The sequence below is a fragment of the Chelonus insularis genome, unplaced genomic scaffold (assembly GCF_013357705.1).
Source record: "Chelonus insularis isolate UGA/USDA-ARS -01 unplaced genomic scaffold, ASM1335770v1 contig_124_pilon, whole genome shotgun sequence".
Taxonomy (NCBI): Eukaryota; Metazoa; Arthropoda; class Insecta; order Hymenoptera; family Braconidae; genus Chelonus; species Chelonus insularis.
Genome location: NW_023276365.1, coordinates 150,250 through 169,175, shown reverse-complemented (window position 1 = coordinate 169,175; position 18,926 = coordinate 150,250). Strand labels below are relative to the sequence as shown.

Genomic DNA, 18,926 nt, shown 5'->3' with positions numbered 1-18,926 from the left:
TAAGTTAGAGAAAAGTAAATGAGAAAATTTCAGCTGTTTCTACAAGAAATGTGATTAACTACTTTGGAATTCAAGTTGATTATCACTCTCAACTTTTAATTTACATTGAAGTACAAATAAGGAAAACTAGAGACAGGTTCAAGACACTCAACAGACTTTTTTTCCAATCAGCACATCTCCAAGAGAACCAAAGTAATTCGTTATTTGCGGCTCGTTCGGCCTTTAATCACATATGCCTGCCCAAGTAGAGCGATGGAACGTACTCGCTTGCAAGCCTCGCTCAATCTTTAAAAGCGTCATGGCACTGATTATGCTATGAATTAGAGCAATTAAGCTTATACGACAAAGCTAACGTGCCGAGAATCGATTGTTTCCCGCTTAGGCTCAATAAAGACTTACGTTGGATTCAGTAAAATCATTAACTATAATCAAACTCAACTCCTTTACCAAAGAAGAGATAATAACATCAGGTGTTAAAGGATACCATAAACCATAGTATTTTAAAATCTTCATAATATCTCAGTGCTATATAACTTGTAGTAAAGAAAAGAGGATCAGGAAAAATTACCCTTCCGTAGTAAAAAGTCGTGATTCATTGCATCAAAATATCAAAATTGACTCTTCAAAGGCACTACAACATACCCTACAAAATAGGGATTTGTACAAAGTAGGAAGACAAATTATATAATCTTTCAGGTTGAATCTTACTCTCTTTGTGCAGTGTACCACGATTACCCTGCATGGCAGGTTAATTTTCACTTAATCTTATTTTCTGTGTACCAAATTCGGTTTGAGTATTAATGGATGAATGAACAAGCAGTGGTCAGAAGAAAAGCTTACAAGATGGACACTGCCAATCCGTACTAAACTCTTTGTCAACTAGGTTTACCTAAAAAGGTATCATTGACCATGTGCTGCTCTAAAGCAAGAAAAAATTCAAATGATCGTACCAAGAAAGTATGAACATGCTGATCTATTTAACAACATGTCCACGTGGTGCTAAATATTATCAACAGTCAACTTGCAATTAAAAATATAGTTGAAGTCATATTATTAAATGTCGAAAGAGTCTTAAATTCAATGTGGCAAAATGAGTTGATTTACATACTCATTAGAAATCAATTTCATTGTGAGTTTATCGAATTTATCACCAGCATGATTTTTGATTCCAGATGTGTTATGAAGAGCACTAATATCTTATCAACGTCTCTTGACAATGAAGATAATTTACAACAGGGTACAGTATTTATTTTATTTGTTTCTATAATTTGGCAGTGATATACTCAATTTATTCACTCTAAATCAAGGTAACAATACCCGTAATGCATTACCTATCATGATAATTTCAAAATTTTAACATCATTGATCAAATTCGATCTAGCCATTTCTTGAAGTAAAAGTCTTTTAATCACGACCTATACAGAAAATTTGACCAATAGTGAATGAGACTATTCCGTTGGATCCCAAAGTGAAGCACACCTTCGGCTTTTCCGAGTTTAGCCGAGTGAGAAAGAGATTGATGCTCTTATTCGAGTGAGCTCGAAGAAACCGAGTTTGACCGAGCAAAGCCAGCACTCCCTCATGTATTTTTATACCTTAAATAAGCTATGTTTAATTTATATTATTTTAAATAAATTATTTATTGAATACTCCTAATCTGAATAGTAAAATTTCTACACCTTATTTTCAGGGACCTCATATTTCTATTACCGCATCATGTATTATATTGTTAATTGATTAATTTTTTATTACGTAATTATGTAAATAACGTTATATTTTAAACAATTGTTTATACTTTGAGAATGATAAGAGATAGAACAAATATAATGAAATATGTAAAGTGTATTTATACGAAGTTTACACTTTTAGAGTATTTAATTATAATATTTTATAATCTAAAAATTATAAATTAATTGTTTATTAACAATAGAAATTATTCAGCTAAATGAGTATTATTTCATAATTTTTTTTTAAATCAAGTAATATTTGTATTATGGAATGAAAAATTAAAGTGTTATATGTATAGTTAGTAGTATTAGATATATTTTTCATCATTTATTTACATAAATGATGTTTATTTATAAACAATTGCTTTTATTTTGAGAACAATGGAAGATAGAAAAAGAATTGATATTAATAGAATAAAGAATAAACCGTTTTTAGATGTATTTTAAATCCTCCAGTTGCACACTAAAACTTATTTCTTTACAAGACTTTTCAAGATCCTCGGTAGTATAGTGGTCAGTATCCCCGCCTGTCACGCGGGAGACCGGGGTTCGATTCCCCGCCGGGGAGGATTATCAAGTTTATCATATTCACATGAATAAAGACATATATATTTTTTAAATTTTTTATTAATTAATTAAGTATTTTGCATCTCTTATTTAATACCGTTTTATTAGTTTGTGTAACGTCAGTCTTTATTTTATACTTCAAGTGCTATTCGGTGTAGTTATTCAATAATTTGTTAAAATTTATGGAAAATACATTATTAATATTAATTTATCAAAGTTATATAAAAATAAATAAAAATTTTTTGTATTATATTTATAAAAAGGCTCGATTTATATGGACTTATTTGTTTATTTGACGTTGTACAGTGGTGAAGTAGTTCACTTGATGACGTCGTAAAATATTACTATTTAGATAAGATCCACAGAACTTTTATTGCACTATGCACTTCATTGCAAAACATATAAAGTGAAAATTTAATAGAATTTTGTCATAATATATTTTTTATTTTTCATCTTAAAAAGTAAAGGCATTTAATTAATACCGAGTTGTTCTGAATATTACTAGCATCAATGTAACTTCCTATAAAAAAAAATTCAAAAAGTTTATTTGTTGATGAACTACAATCAATTGTTTAAAAAACACTGGTACTTTTAATGTAAACAATTAAATATCTCGAGTATTATTAATTATAGAGAGTTGGAACTGGACTCATTTTGAACTTCCCAGTAGGAAGTTATTATAATGGGTCGGATTTTGCGATTTTTGTTTCAAAGTCTCCAGTGTATACACGTATATTCGTATGTGAATTTGAAATTATTTTTCGTCTCGATTATCTTGAGAACAAAAAAGATATCAACATGGAACCAATTGCATTCGATGCATAATTTAAAACTAATTAATTTTTCTACAAAATTAGTTCAGCCATTTTTTGTGCAGAATCAAAAAACTGATTAACTAGCTGCGTTTTGCAATTAAGGCAAAATTTTCACGCCTGATCTTTTAATAATAATTATAATTAATATAATTATAGTAATAATAATTAATTTTAAAAACCACAAAAATCTTTTCATCCTTTCCATTTAAAAGTCGTATGGGCCTTCCGGGTTACACTCAAATCACTAAAGAGCACTGATATTTTTATTGTAATAAAAAAATATTTACATTTATTTATTATATTCATTTATTATTTATTTACTTATTTTAGGCAAATATTTGACCCAAAAAATTAAAAAAAATATTAAATTAATTATAATGAAGCAATTTTTTATACATAAATAAAGAAACAAATTTTTATAAATAAATAAAAAAATTACTAACTTTAAGAAATTGATGATTTTTTAGGTTTTTTTGTTCATCAAATAATTAATAAAATAATATTGAACAAGAAAACTACAATTTCTTTATCGAAAATACGATTTTTACATTCCGATAGTTATGTCCTTTTCTAGCGCGTGGTGCCGCCTATAGTGCTGTCTCGCTTAGATACACGGGACCACTAAAATGCGAAAAAATCATATAAAAAAAAATCAGCGCACTTTCGTTTTTGGGCACATTTTTTCTACAGGTCATTACGGATATTTTGACATTAGAAAATTAAAAATTGCCCTTTGTACAAAAATTTTCAACACAAATGGAGCCAAGTCTCCTATATTGACTGGACTAATATAACATGCGTTCATAAATACTTTCTGTAATTTGTCGTCGTTAAAAATGCGATTATCAAACGACATTAGTTAATATTTAAAAAACTTTAAATGTTCGCTCTCTTTAAACAGTATTAGCTGGACAATTTGTTTAATAATTTAATATTAAAATACATAATTTTTACGAAAATTACTATTTTTAATTAAAGATCCATCCCATTATTTCCTACTGATGGTAAAATTAGAATTGAAATAATGAGTTTTAACATAGTCATTATTATACCTCAACATTTAATAATATAACAACAGTATTTGCAATATCAAACTTATCACGATAAATTATTTATACGTATTTATTTGTATTTAAAAAAAAAAAAAAACGCCCATTTCAATTAACTATACGGAGTAAGTTTTACATCAATAACCGCAAGCCAATAATCTATTTTAACGCTTACAGCAATTGGTTGTAAAAAAACCTATCAAAATAAAAATCATTGTGGGCAGTTCTAGCTATAAAGTTAATTCAATGTGAAATAATCAACAGAAAGATTAATATAAAGTATTTTCTAACAGGCTTAATTTACAAGACTGGCACCATAGCATCTCGGAAGTATTGAAGTGATTATATTATTGATTTTGTGGAAGGAAATATTAGTAATAATATAATTTTCCAATAGACTGATCGTACGCAAAGGCCACTTTATAATGGCTACATTGACAATCAAACTTAATTATATATCCTCCAATTATACGATAATAAATATGTACCATCATCACGCATTGAACTACATGTCCATACGCTGGGAAACAAGAATAACACATCAGTAAATACATCATGCAAGCAAGGTTGTTCTGATCATAAATTTACTGTGTGATATAATGAAACAACAAATTTTCCAAAGTAACGAAATAAAAAAAAATATTTTTTTTGCTTGCTACATTCCTACCACACCGTGCCCTCATTGATTCTTCGTTATAAGCCTAAATCAAATTACTTGTCTCATTTTATCCCATTTGCACTTCCATTTGCCCATCCCAATGCCACTCTAAAGAGATTTTGCCCACTGGTTCCAGTAGCTTTGAATGTGTACAGGATAGAAACAATAAGCTAAAGTTCCATGATGCTCTTATTAAGTTGTTCTGTACATATATGAGCATATGTAGACATCATCACCCTTTAATCATTGCACGTTTCTAAATTAGCACAACTGTTGAATATAGGCTTTATGAATTTCAAGAAGCTGTCAGCTTTGATCATTCAATGGTTCAGTTGCTCATTTTCCAAATATCAATTGGTCACAAATCATCCTAAATTATTAGCATTTCCATCTTCTAATCTAAACTTTATTGGATGTACGACTTCCATAACAGCATTTAACTGATCTAATTTATTTATGTATCATTTCATTCTACTCTAAATTAATCAATTGATGGTTAATTATCTAAATAAGAATTATAGACTTATGTTGTTAGCAGCTGATGTTTGTGTCACGATAATTAAGTATTTTTGGAGAAGTCAAGTTTAAACGTTAATAATCGAATGTAATTGATATTGATGATAAAATAGATTACAGGGTGATAATTATGATAATTAACCCATGGTTCAAAGATTTTCATTTGCACAAATATGCTATTATCGTTTAATCAAGTTAACTCGAGATCACCAACTGTTGAATGATGTTTGTACATTAATAAATATGAAATATCTTCTACTTTTTTTCATTAAAATAATTTTTTTAATGTCTAATATGCTTAAAGTCTTTGTTTTATCTACTTTGAATAAAAGAAAATTTTTTCCCCCCAATTGGATTTGATGAGCATAAACTGATTTACTTAGCTGTTCAGTATCAGAGAAAACCGCCTGATTTATCTAATTTATTAAAAAGGTGTCCGATAATAGCATCAGTTTAAATTCTGATAAATGAAAGATAACAAGTTTTTTCAAAGTTAATCAAATCCTTCAAATTTAATTTACTATATAATAATCTAGAATTTAAAACGAAATTTTTTTACTTTAGTTACGAAATTTAATTTAACTTTTATATTTGAACATTCTGCTTCATAAAACTAAATGATAGTATTTATGGACTATTCACATTATCGAAATAACTTATCAAGATAAAAAAATGTATTTAATAACTTTTAAGAAGCTTTAAAAAAATTTTTTAAGCCTTTTTCAAAAACGAGAAATTTTTTATTCTGCCAGCTGTTTTATAAAATTAATTTTTTTTTAAATCACAATCTTCCTGCTTTTCTAAAAGCCTGATTAAATTGATAGAAAAAAAAGTGATGGTTTTTATTTCTATCTGTGATCATTTTTAATTCAACAATTCAACGTCAATACGCAATTCATCTTAAGATGACTTATGATAAAGTTATATCATAAGCTTCTTATTTTCATCTACTATTGTAATTAAGAAAATTAATTATGATACTTACCATTTTGTTGAATTGAAAATCATTGTTATCCTTGGGATTGAGTTCAAGTTCCGAGTCCCGATTAAGACTAGAACTGCTTAAATCACTATGACTAGATGATGTACTAACTGGACTGTCGGGACGAGCTTGACAATCTTCCAGGATTTCAGGATACTGCAATGTTTCCGGAGGATTATAAATTGTCTTCGAATCTATTGTAAGTAATATCTGTTGAGTCATTTTTGCCCCGTTGTAACCTGAAACAAAAATAGTAAATATAATTTAAATAAATTCTAGTGACCCGTAAAAGTAAGTTTCTGGGCCAAGATAAGCCAATTCAAGGTCTCAAGGACAAGTTTTAATTTTTCTTTCAATTATGTCAAACTGCATTACAAATCATTATATCATTTCATTTGAAAGAAAAAAAATAAAGATTTTTGTAAAAGAATTTACTATCATACTTACTTGGTGATAAATCAGATGAGACCATTTCTGATACAAAGTCAGATAATGAAGAGTATGAGGAACTGGTGCTCTCTGCATCTTCAGAATCAGATCCACTTTCATCAGTCGGTTGAGTCTCTAGTTCTTCCATGGCTTTGATAGCATTAACTAGAGAGCTCGATGGATTCCATACTGGAAAGTTAATTGCTTCTAATGAATCGGCGAACCATCGAGGTTTGTCACCAATTTGCGCAGGATCATAAACTCCAGTTTGAACACGTAAAAAAGCTACATTATTTGGAGTCAATGACCATTCAGCCAAAAATTCAACCGCTTGAGTACGTGCGAATTTATCCAAAAATTCATTCGTTCTCGGGCGAGATCTTAAAAATGAATTTATTTGAAATGCTACCACTGGCCTTGGATATAACCTCAATGTACGTGTATGTTCGGTGAAATTCGCTAAAATATTTTGCGAATTGAAAAATTTAACCATCGCAACTCGAATTGCAATATCTACAGAGTCTACATTATTGTCATAAATTAAAGGATTGTAGGCTGATTGGTTGGCCGGTTTTACTACCGAGGGAGTATTGTAAAAAGTACGACTTGGACTCGATGTTATTGACTTTCCTGGTGAACTCTGGGGACTGCACTGGGTCGAATTACCATAGTCAACACTCGATCTGGCACGTGTGGAAGAAGCAACACTGAAAAAAATGTTAGAGTATGAACGATAATGAATACAGAAGTCTGATGCAAGCAAATAAGAACAAAAAGATATGTAGGTTCATTTTATGGCTCATGATCCTTAAGTTTAACTACATAATAAATGTTTTTTTAAAGACAATAAAGATAAGTAGAAGTGGCAATTTCTACCTCAAGTATTTAATGAAAGAAACTAAATATTTTTTCTTTAAAATTATCAGTGAGGATTAATTGACATACTTATAAAAACTGCAATAAATTATTTACACAGAAATTAAAAAAAAAAAAAAACAAAAATAACTATCGAATTTCATATAAATAATTTTAAAGTCAAGGAAATAAGAATATTGAAAGAATGATGAAAATTATGTGCAATAAACAAAGTTAATATCATTATTAAAAACTAAAATTTCTTATAAATTCTAAGCTGTCAAATAAAAACACTAGTAAAATCCCCAATTTTTTTTCTTAATCGTAAGAATTTGTAAAGTTCAATAAAATCCTGGTGCCATAAGATAGGATCTTATACTATCGTAAAATTTTACATACCTAAGGTTTGAATAATGTGATGCGGTACTTTCTCTACGACTATTAGGCTGCAATCCAGATAGTGGAGACATAGAAGACTTCGATTTCATTTGATGAGTTTCTGCTGCATTTGTTATCATCTGAAATTCAAACAAAACCTCATCTCTCAATGCAACGTATGGACCGGTAAAAGAACAATAATTAATTATTCAATTATTCAAACTAGAATACAAAATAATAAATGCTAAAATAATTACATTGAAACCAGCTTGATCCATTTGTTGCATAGTTTGTTTTAATTGATTTTTTAATATTGTTCCTTCTGGTTCTGGGAATGCCGGGATAACTGCATCTCTGCCAGTTGATGAATGTATTTTACCACTGTCTAAATCAACGAACCAAATGTCCTCTGGCATTTTAAAGGATTTTTTGTATACTAAGAATGACGCGGGGATGCCAATTACAAATGGTGTAGGCGCCAACAGTACTTGTTCCGCACAAGCCATGCAAGTTGGTAATAATGGAATTGTTGGAAACATGTATTCTAAAGGATAAATCATTGTTACAAACGCCATTACTGACATCGATAAAGCATTATAATCCCGAGACTGTAGAACAACCTGAAACAAAAAAAAATTACATTTAAAATACATTATCCTGGCTCTAGAAAGGTATAATAATAAATTTTTTTCCCCCCTTCTTAAAAAAAAAATGTAAATTGAAAAAAAATCGATCAAATCATAAATTCTCTTCTTCTTAGGACTAGTAAAGTTGCCATAAACACCTGAATTTAATTCCCTAACTGATCACGAAATTACTAAAGTTAGGAAACACTTAATAATTTATCATAAGCATGCACAAGTTATAAAACCCCTTAAACTTAACTTTAAAACTTATTATCGAAATGCCAAAGTTAACAAACACCATGACTTAAACTTCAAATATCGTATATCAATCAGAATGGAGTACTCAACATCAAATTAATACAACATCAGTTGTTTAAGCAAAGTTTTGGCACTGTTTTTACTCCTTACATTAAGTTCTTCAATGACGTTATGATTAAAACCTTTCTCTAATTATATAAATACTTATTAAACAAAGTAAAATTTAATTTTAGAAATAGAGATATTTCCCTCCAAAATAATTATTATTATTATAATAAAATATTCAACACTTTTCATTTGAATATCATAATTTTCGCTCTAACAATAGAAGTTAAAAATAAAGAAATAACGAATAAATAAACTAAATAATTAAAACAAAAGCTCTACATGTTTTAACAAAACCTCAAGACTATTTTACTTGTTCTCATAAATCATATGTGAAGATTTACTGCTTATTAAATTCAATAAAAAAACCAGATATAAATTTATGAATACATTATTATATATATTCAAGCTCTTGAAACAAATAATTTAACCATGTTATAAACCGGAATCTCCTATAAAACTTGCTAATTAGATATGTAGCAAAAAATTACTCAACATTAAATGTCAGTCATATTTGATTTAAGATGTATATCTCAACACTCCATTCATCAAAATTAGTCGAGCTTTTTGGTCTGTAACCTACAAACATATCCATCTACATACATATTCTCTCGAACATTCACCCTCTTCAGTCAGTGCAATCGGGTAAAAAAAAAAGAAATACTCTACTGCAGCACTGACATAGAACTGTACTCTATTGCTATTGGTTGGAAGCAAAGCCTAGTCATCTTGAACATCATTGGACTCAGCAAGGAATCCATCAAGCAGAGACAATTGGGCTATGCTATCTATTGCGTAAGCCTCAAATCTGACGATGTGGCACACATCGGGTGATTTGTCATGCGAACGATTAATGGTAATTGCAAATTTTCATCAGATAATCCAAAATCGTCTGGAGATGTTTGCGACAAATGATCTAGTATATGAGCATCATTACAAGTAAACAAGGTTTGAAGTGTGATAACTAATTGCTCATACAAATGGTATGGTATTTAAAGCCCTTTAACAGCACCAAATACATGAATATTTTCTCTTTCGCTTTTGATTTAACTCCTTTTATTCAATTTTCTCTCTCATGATGTACAGAGCACGCGCCAAACTATTCTCAAATCACGGAAGCATTGACTTTTCCCTTTTAATCCGCACCTTCCCCCTCCTAAACTCACACTGTTCCCTTTCAACCCCGCACATCCCTTTCAATTCCAAACTCTCTCACCCTAGCCAACTCCCCATAACCAGTCCTGATGCTTGACGTCGATCGTGCAAATTATTGTATTTTATTCACTGTTATTCAACATCCTATTGATTGTTATTTCTTTTGATAAATTGCTATGTCAATTGCAATTCATCCATTAAATTATAGTCTCTAGAATGAAATCATTTTAGTTAAACGAGTTATGATCCAATGAGAATAATAAATGTTATTGACACTAGTATAACCATACTACCTCACCAGTTTAGATTTTTTGTTGTAAACGAGTAGATATTATTCAGAAGCTTTTATTACAACTTTTATTCATTGACTTTTGTCGAGATAAAAAATGGCTTTAAAACCCTTGTATTAAATAGACACTCGTTCAACCGACAAGTGTAAAGAAAGATACATTCAACGTCAATTGTTTCAATTTTTTAAAAAGATTTTTCTATCGTTTTCTATCCTATTTAAACGATGACGCGTTAACAAAAGTTTTATTTGTTGTTAAAAGGCATACAAGTAGCTATTAAATTGAGAAATAAAAGTATCATAAAACATAATAAAATTATTCCTGCTTCTTTATTGTACACACTTTCAGAAGATCAGTTTTAGAATATTTCGTTGGAATAAATGTTAGTCTTTATGTAAAGCAAATGTAGCGCTTGTGTTCAGTGAATTTTTAATGAATGGAATCAAATATGAGGCAAACAGACTCGTTGATAGACGATTAAACAAATTCTCCAAGTATTTGAAAGATTTGATACAGATAAAATATTTAATTGTAAAATACAATTGTTCACATCAATATAAATTAAAGAAATTAAAACAATTTGAGAACAATAGTTTAAATAAATATTCTTAAATTGATAAACTGAATGATTTTAAAGAAACTTATGTTCAAACATTTCAAGTTAATTGTTACTTACAAAAACAAACTCAGACAATTTTTACTTGCTACTTTTATCAACAAATAAATCTCTTAAATTTATAGTCTAAAGAATAAATAAGAGCCGAAAAAACTGATTTTTTTTTGGTAGTTTTTTTATCTCTTTTTGGCAATATTTAAGTGAATAAACAAACTTTTATATTTTTAGTAATCCACATAAAGCTTATGTTTTATTTACTTTTGATACTATTATTATTATTTTGTTATTCTCACCTTGTTTTCCAATAGAATTAAAGTAAGAACTCTCAGACATACATCGACGCCCAACAGTTCTAAAGGTAGATGAAGTGGGAAATCCACGAGGGAAAATCGTGTATGATCAGGAAGCGCAAAACATAAAGGTTGAATGCACGGCGATAAAATATCAACTTCAACTCGTGTTTTGTTGGGAATTGGAACTGGAGCGCTGAGCAACCGTAAAATCCATGTTTCAATCTCCCGAACATCATGCAACACAAGCGACGATGTCCCTTGTGCGCCATGTGAAGTCAATAATGTCCAAACAGATTCTCTGTAAAAAATATATATCGCAATAGTTATTATTTCTTTTTTAATATACTCTCTAAAAAATTATAGTGATAAACTCTATCAAATGTATGAGTGAAAAAAAAAATTCAACTTTTAAAAAACGAAGTACGTCATGAATATACCGAGTTTTTTAAATAGCTCTTACAACTTTTTTGCACATATTATGTCGTCATGAATATGCATTGTTCAAATAATCTAAAAAATCAATAAATTTAAATAAAAAAATAATTATGAGTCATCAGCAGATAGAATGCACGTTTTATACGAGAAGATAAAAATTTATTTTAACAATGAAGTGTGTATTTTTGTTTCGTTAGATAGGTAAGCTTATTTAAAAAAATTAAATCTTCAAAGGTAACGAGAGCCGAATTAATATAAGTCAAAATAAATATGGCAGCTAGCCTGTTACTTTTTCCCTAAATAAATTATCAGATTATACGAAGATACATATATGTATGGAAAAATTTTTTGGATATAAATAACCCTATATTTAGGTAAATCCAACATATTTTGAACAAAACAAATTGTATACGATATTCAAGAATTTTTCTCTCAATTAAAAACAATATAATTCATTAGTTTTAAAAATAATTTTGGTGGACTATCACAAAAAAAATTTTGATAAAAAAATAATTCACAACAGTGTTTCTGTTGTTCAATAATAATTTTTTTCATTCATTGTCAGTTTATAAACAATATAGCGATAGCCTATTTAAATAATTGATACCCTTTTATAAACTAATTGTTTAAATGTTTGACAATAGAATTTATAGACAATAAAAAAAAATGTTCAACAATTGTTTCTCTTATTTTTGGTCATGAAACAGAGCTGTTAAAGCAAACATTCAATAATTTGACAATATCAGTCATGTGAAAATGATGATTTTTTAATACAGAATAAGATAAACGGTTATCATGTTAATAAATAAATAACGTATCCCTTTTTTGACAGTTCAACATTCTATGTGATTTACTTGGACAAATAAACGTGAGTAAATTTTACCGGACTTGCTAGGATAGAACACACTCCAGTGGGATGTACAATTTCAGCACAAATTTATGGGCTCGAACGAAACCCATTTGCTACTTGTAAATTGTTGTAAATGTTATTATCCTCACGGTAGAGGTGAAAATTCTCCGACTTGCTTTACTTTTTTTTATATTTATAACACATACTGTTTACTTTTATTTTATTTACATTATTTGAATTTATATTTACTCTATTCACTACATTTACTTTACAGTACCATGGACAGGTGTAACATGGTATCATGTGTTGTAAAAACTTGATGACAACTGGATCATTTATCGAATTGTTAATACCACATTTATAGACTCGGTTACAAAAATCAACGTAAACAAGTCAACAAACCAGTTGAGACTTTAGTTTACGTATGTTAAAATTAAATAACATCATTTAATTAAACGTGTTTATACAATCGTTTAAGATCCATTTACTCACCTATGAGTGAGTCGAGATCCACCAATTTTTTGGGATGATAAATTATCGTTGCAAGCGTCAATTAATTTTTTTAGAATTGATAGACATTCACGGAATCGTGAGAAAAATGGGTGATGAGAAACAATACATAATGATGTTAGAGAATAATTCCGTGATTTCTGAAACAAACATTTTTTATCAATATAAAACATTATTATCTTGTTCATATTTTATTTTTAGTTTTTAAAACAGCGAAAATATTTTTATCATATTCAATAAAATTTACTTTAATCGTGATTAAATAAAATTCTTTATAATAACTTCAACATTATTATTTACTCTATTATTTAAATTTTGTTCAAAAAAAAAAAAAGTAAATTTACCAGTGGTTTGCGTCTCTTTGCCTGACACTTATTATAAAATTAATGACGTGAATAATATTATTTACGTCAAAATTGCTCTGAGCATCAAAGGAATATCTTGCTTTTTTTCTTTTTTTATTTTCCGCAAACCAGAAATGCTGTTTTAATGCATAAAGGTAGTGGATCAAGTTACGGCCAGTATCCTAGTTATAGGTATTCGTAGGTTTTTTTTTTAATAAATACGTTTCACATATGCTTCAGAAGCAAAAAAAGCTATGTTAATACCTATAATCATTTTTATATAGACATTTAAAAGTTGATATAGAATAAAAAATATGAGGAAAAATAATATGATGAGCATATGAATATGTTCGTTGCTAGGAAACCAGACAAAAGTTTTGATGAAGCAAAAATTTTCATTATTATGTTTCACAGATTTCCATATACTTTTAATTTTTGAAAATTTAAATTTTATGTTAAAAATATACCGGCATACTTTTACCTATTTAATTGAGAGTTATTAACAATTTAAAATAAATTTTATAAAAATTCATTGAAGCAATAACAACTGTCCAAATAAATTTCTAAACACGATTTTTTTAAAAATCTAAACATATTTATAGTTTGATCCACTACCACACTATTCGTAGAGCTTATAATAAATGTCTTTGCTACTAGGACAATAAAGTGCAACCAACTGGTGAAGCTATCTTAGAACTTTACAGGATTTTTCCATTTTATCTTGAAAAAAAAAGCGCCACACTCAAGTCTTAGAAACGTGTAGGCAATAAATTTTTCTTACATGATATCGTCGAATTGATTTCGGAGATAATAAATGACTTTCGCCGCTTTCGCTATCACCACTTGGTACATTAACTCCTAAATGTGTACGTGTTGAGGTTGTTTCTAATTCTTTATTCTGCAAGTCTCGTTCAGAATCACTAGGACCAACTGTACAGCTTCGTTGATCACTATAAGTATCACATTTATCATTGTTAGTTTACATTATTTATTTATTTTAAAAGAATAATTTAAGAAAAGTAAATTATTTTACCTTGAAAATGCAGAATCTGTACTACGCTCCATACTTTTACGCCATCCATCTTTTGCTAATTTCATACAATGCTTATCCTTTTTTACAGTAACACTTGAGCCCGTGGATGGTATTGAAATTCGTTCAACTGGCCGATAAAAATTTACACATGTGCCGTAACGCGTTTTACCTAAAACATAAAAACATTGTCACGATATAGTAAAGCTTTTTATTTTGATTTGCATATTTCTCGTATTATAAACTTTATCCATAAAGATCTAAAGAGACATAAATTTTAGATTTATCGTACCAAATGTATTTTAGTAGATATTTTTTTTGTTTCAATTTTTCTCTTCTGATAAGTAACATCTGTTTTCATGAATAAATAGTTTATTCTCTAATAATTATTTATTCATTAACTTCACTATAAATACTCAAAATTATTACGCCCTATTTTTCAAGTATATAATTTTCATAAAACCGTTTACGTAACTGTATTACATCTTACAATACCTTTTATAAACTAATATATCATCAAATTCAATTTTTAGATACTTACAATCCAGTATTTATGAATATTTGTTACCAATAAGCTTAAAACTGCATGAATAATCCATTATGATAAACAAATAGTTTGTATGAAAGAATTATAAAATACAATCCTATTATGTACAACTTTTAATTATGTTCTAAGGGAGAATAGGAGAAAGCTTTGAGTAAACTCTCCATCAGGTTGTATTATGCTCCTACTTGAATCTCCTTAATTGATTTTGACTATAAATGGCACAAAGGTCGCTAGTCACCTCAAACTTCATCTTGTTTCAGAGAAACTACCCACTCTATTACTTCAATTTGGTTCAATAAAATAAATATTATTAATTATAATGCCGTAAAAGAAAAAATTACAAGGCATTCATAAGACGCTTGAAAAATGATCTACATATGTAATCCACCTAAATCAATGATACCAACATTAAATGTAAAAAATTGGTAAACGCCCTTGTCTCAAACAAAAAATGCGTCTCAAATGTAAATACAAAAAGTCACGTACACTCAGATATTTTCATATCCAAAAAATAAATTTGACCTTGTGTGAATTTTAAATTTTTAGCAACGAAATTACTTGCGTACATCATATTTATGACAAATATAATATATTATATCATATTATGAGAATAGAACAATCAAAATTGCTTTTGTCATTTGCAGACAGTGGAAAACTGACATATTCTATTCAAAAACAAAGAGATGATATACGTTTGTTTGAGCTTTTTTTACAAATTCTTACAACTATACCTTTGTCTATTATCCATGATAATTATCTTTTAATATATTTTGAATGATTAATAGCATGACTGTGCGTTTTTATATAAAATAATTAATTAAAATATTTATGATAATTTTATTGATCCAATGCAGTGATGTTTGTTTTATGTTATTATAATAATTTAAATAGCTTCTTTCAACTTTCGTAACTAATTTAACCTTTTGATAGATTTTATTTTAAGTTTCTTGTATTATTATTAAAGGGTAAAATATCAAACGTATGATACGTAATAAAATAATTATTATAAAGCATAGTGAGTCGGTTCACTGCATTATATCGTTTTTCTACATCACCATTAAGCGGTATAATTACTCATCTAAACACTAATTGCTATTATCGCCATTTAATTCAATGGATTTATCTAAACTATGAACACCTACACAACCACTTTGTGTATACAGCAATATGTATTCTAAAATTACAGTAAACTGATTAGGTTTAATTAATTAATTAATGCACTTGTATGGCAATTAATGGGAAGATATATCATTGATAAGAAAGTCATGATGGAGTATTTTTCTAAAGTAAAGATTAATTTAAAAAAAAATATTTATGAAAATTTAGTAAATGTTACAAGCATTATTGATTTCTAATCGCTGTTTGTTTTTTATAGAGGAAATTTTTAGTGACATTCAACCCAAAATATATCTGCGAACGTGAGAAACTTTGGTCAAAGCTTTGGAGATTGATTTACATAAATGAACAAAAATAGACAGTGCAGAAAACAATGTCAGGCCATAAAAAACAATGAGTTATTGATGTCAACACAATATAAAGGGGATCTTCTATTACAATGTAGAATAAAATTGCGAGTACAATGATAAATTATTATACAATTCATAAAAAATATTAATAGCTCTTGGATGATAAGCAGAGACATTTTAACATCTTTATGAATGATGATCAAAAACATATTTTATACAAAGAAAAGTCTAAAATAAAGATTCAAAAAATATAAATCTAAGTTGAACATACTTTTAAAATTAAAATAATAAGTTAAACTTCAAAGTTACATCAAAATGCAGGAATAATTCAAGTTGACCATAAACTGTTCATCAATAAAATTATGCAAATTTTGATGAAAATTTTATATATAATATATTGCGCATCTGTTTGAAATTAACTAAATTATTCGCTGATGATATATAAGAATACTATATAAAATTTTTCCTCAATTCATATTATTTATTCTTAAAAAAATTCAGACCGTTAACATCAGAAGGAATTTGAAATTAAAATAAAATCAATCATTAATGGTGCCAAAGAGGAAATTTTTTACCTTCTTTATGCTTGATTATACGTGGTCTTTACCTTTTTATTCTTCAATTGTGAATATTTATGAGATGAATAAACAGAGATGTTTCAAGAGTAGTGAAATATCTCGAATCAGTTTTGTAAAGTTTATTTGTATATCCAAAATAAATATTTCAAATGGATGAAAAATTATTCCCCTAATTTTTGTTCATTTTTTCATATTAAATTAGAAAATAAATATACAATACTATTCACGAAGGCATTCCCAAGTTGAATAATTAATTTAAAAATATTTTTTGGTGTCTACTTATTGATCCATGTTTTTACTTATTTGCTTATTCACGAAACATGAAATTGAATAATAAAATTATAGATTTAATCTCGTTTTAGATAAATTAGATAAAAATTGTATAATAAACCTTATTAATTTAAATTTTCCTACTAAAGATTATTAAAAATATTTTTTTTTTTTATATTTTTTGTCGTCTTACAAATAAGATTCATAAATTGGAATATGATATCATTGCATTGCTCATTTACGATAGATTTATTAGATAAAATACTCTCCGTCCAATAGGTATTAAATTTTACGGAAGACTGTCTCTTACACAAAATAACATGTTAGACTTACTATCTTTAAAAACAAATTTATATCGAATAAAGGTAGAATTAATTGTGATTTTTTAAACCGTCTCAAGTTTACTGTTTAAAACGGTTCCCTTTGATTGACTCACTTTATGCAATTTCAAGTTCAGCAAATTACAAGTACTGTGACATCACCTATCAATTTTCCTTTAATTTGCATATACCAAGTTTATCGTTAATTTCATGAAATTTGAATATTTGTACATACCATGTATGATTATACGTACCCACAGATAATTTATTGCAATTATAATTTTAATGGATTCATAACAAACTGAAAATAACTTGAATATCAACATCATATCTTACCAGAATCTTTATCAGTGAGTGCAAATGTAAACGACGTTGTTTCCCTTAAAACTGAATGTTTCGGTCCCACAGTAGTACAACCTTCAGGCTGACAAAAATATACCATATCTAGTGGTAATGGAAAATCTTTGTGGTCTTCAACTGGATATCGACGTAGCAATTCAGGTATCTAAAAAATGAAATACTTTAATGAAAATTCAAAAATTTGCTCCACTTCATTATTTATTAAATAAAAAATATATATTAAACAATAACAGTAACAAAATAAGAGACAAAAACTTTATTTTTCCAGTCAAAAAAATTTTTTAATCAAGTTATTATTGGATTTTTGTGCAAATAATGATAAAAATTACTTTTTCACAATAATAGGATATTTCTGAAGAAATAAAAATGTCAAGATCCCTGCTAATAAATCAAACTTCGAATGTCAATACCCAACCAACCACTCAACGAGATTATTTACCAAAATTCAATAATTAATTTTTTAATATCTAACCTGGACTGACGGTAAAGTATTAGCTTGCGTTCTAGTTCCAATAATTGCTAAATAATCAATCAATCGTGGGCATAAATTCTTCTTTTGACCGTCCATTGTGAAGTTTGTTCGTTATTTCTTCTGTTTCCTTTATTTAAATATTTATTTGTATTGTTGTTGAAAAAGCCACTCTATGCTGTTGAAATAATCTTTATATTGTTATAGTAAGACCAAATACACCGATGAAACGTTTATTATATTATATAAATGAATTATGATTTCGTGTTATGGTTGAAAAAAAAATCAATATGATGAATTTTCGCAGATTATAAAAATGCTCTTAAATAGTATGCAAGGTTATGAGCGAAAATTTTCTAGTTAAATAACTTTTTTCTTCAATGTATATAGTTTTTATATCAGAAAAAATCATTAACCACTAAACGTGA

The 18,926-nt window shown here is 28.0% G+C and overlaps 1 protein-coding gene and 1 non-coding gene across 3 annotated transcripts in view; one reads left to right on the top strand and one right to left on the bottom strand.

Moving 5' to 3' along the window:
* Rab3-GEF (Rab3 GDP-GTP exchange factor) overlaps positions 1 to 18,926 on the bottom strand; it is a 44,925-nt gene extending 25,999 nt beyond the window's left edge. For both annotated transcript variants that reach the window (XM_035083735.1, XM_035083741.1), the window contains exons 1-10: positions 18,502 to 18,926; positions 18,006 to 18,174; positions 14,492 to 14,660; positions 14,240 to 14,408; positions 13,097 to 13,254; positions 11,320 to 11,617; positions 8,234 to 8,596; positions 7,998 to 8,116; positions 6,762 to 7,450; positions 6,318 to 6,553 (exon numbers count right to left, since the gene is read on the bottom strand). In XM_035083735.1, coding sequence (XP_034939626.1) covers positions 6,318 to 6,553; positions 6,762 to 7,450; positions 7,998 to 8,116; positions 8,234 to 8,596; positions 11,320 to 11,617; positions 13,097 to 13,254; positions 14,240 to 14,408; positions 14,492 to 14,660; positions 18,006 to 18,174; positions 18,502 to 18,597 — 2,466 coding nt within the window. In that variant the 5' untranslated portion in view covers positions 18,598 to 18,926. The remainder of the gene's footprint in view (positions 1 to 6,317; positions 6,554 to 6,761; positions 7,451 to 7,997; positions 8,117 to 8,233; positions 8,597 to 11,319; positions 11,618 to 13,096; positions 13,255 to 14,239; positions 14,409 to 14,491; positions 14,661 to 18,005; positions 18,175 to 18,501) is intronic.
* Positions 2,224 to 2,295, top strand: TRNAD-GUC (transfer RNA aspartic acid (anticodon GUC)). The gene has a single exon. It is a non-coding gene; the product is annotated as a tRNA-Asp (tRNA).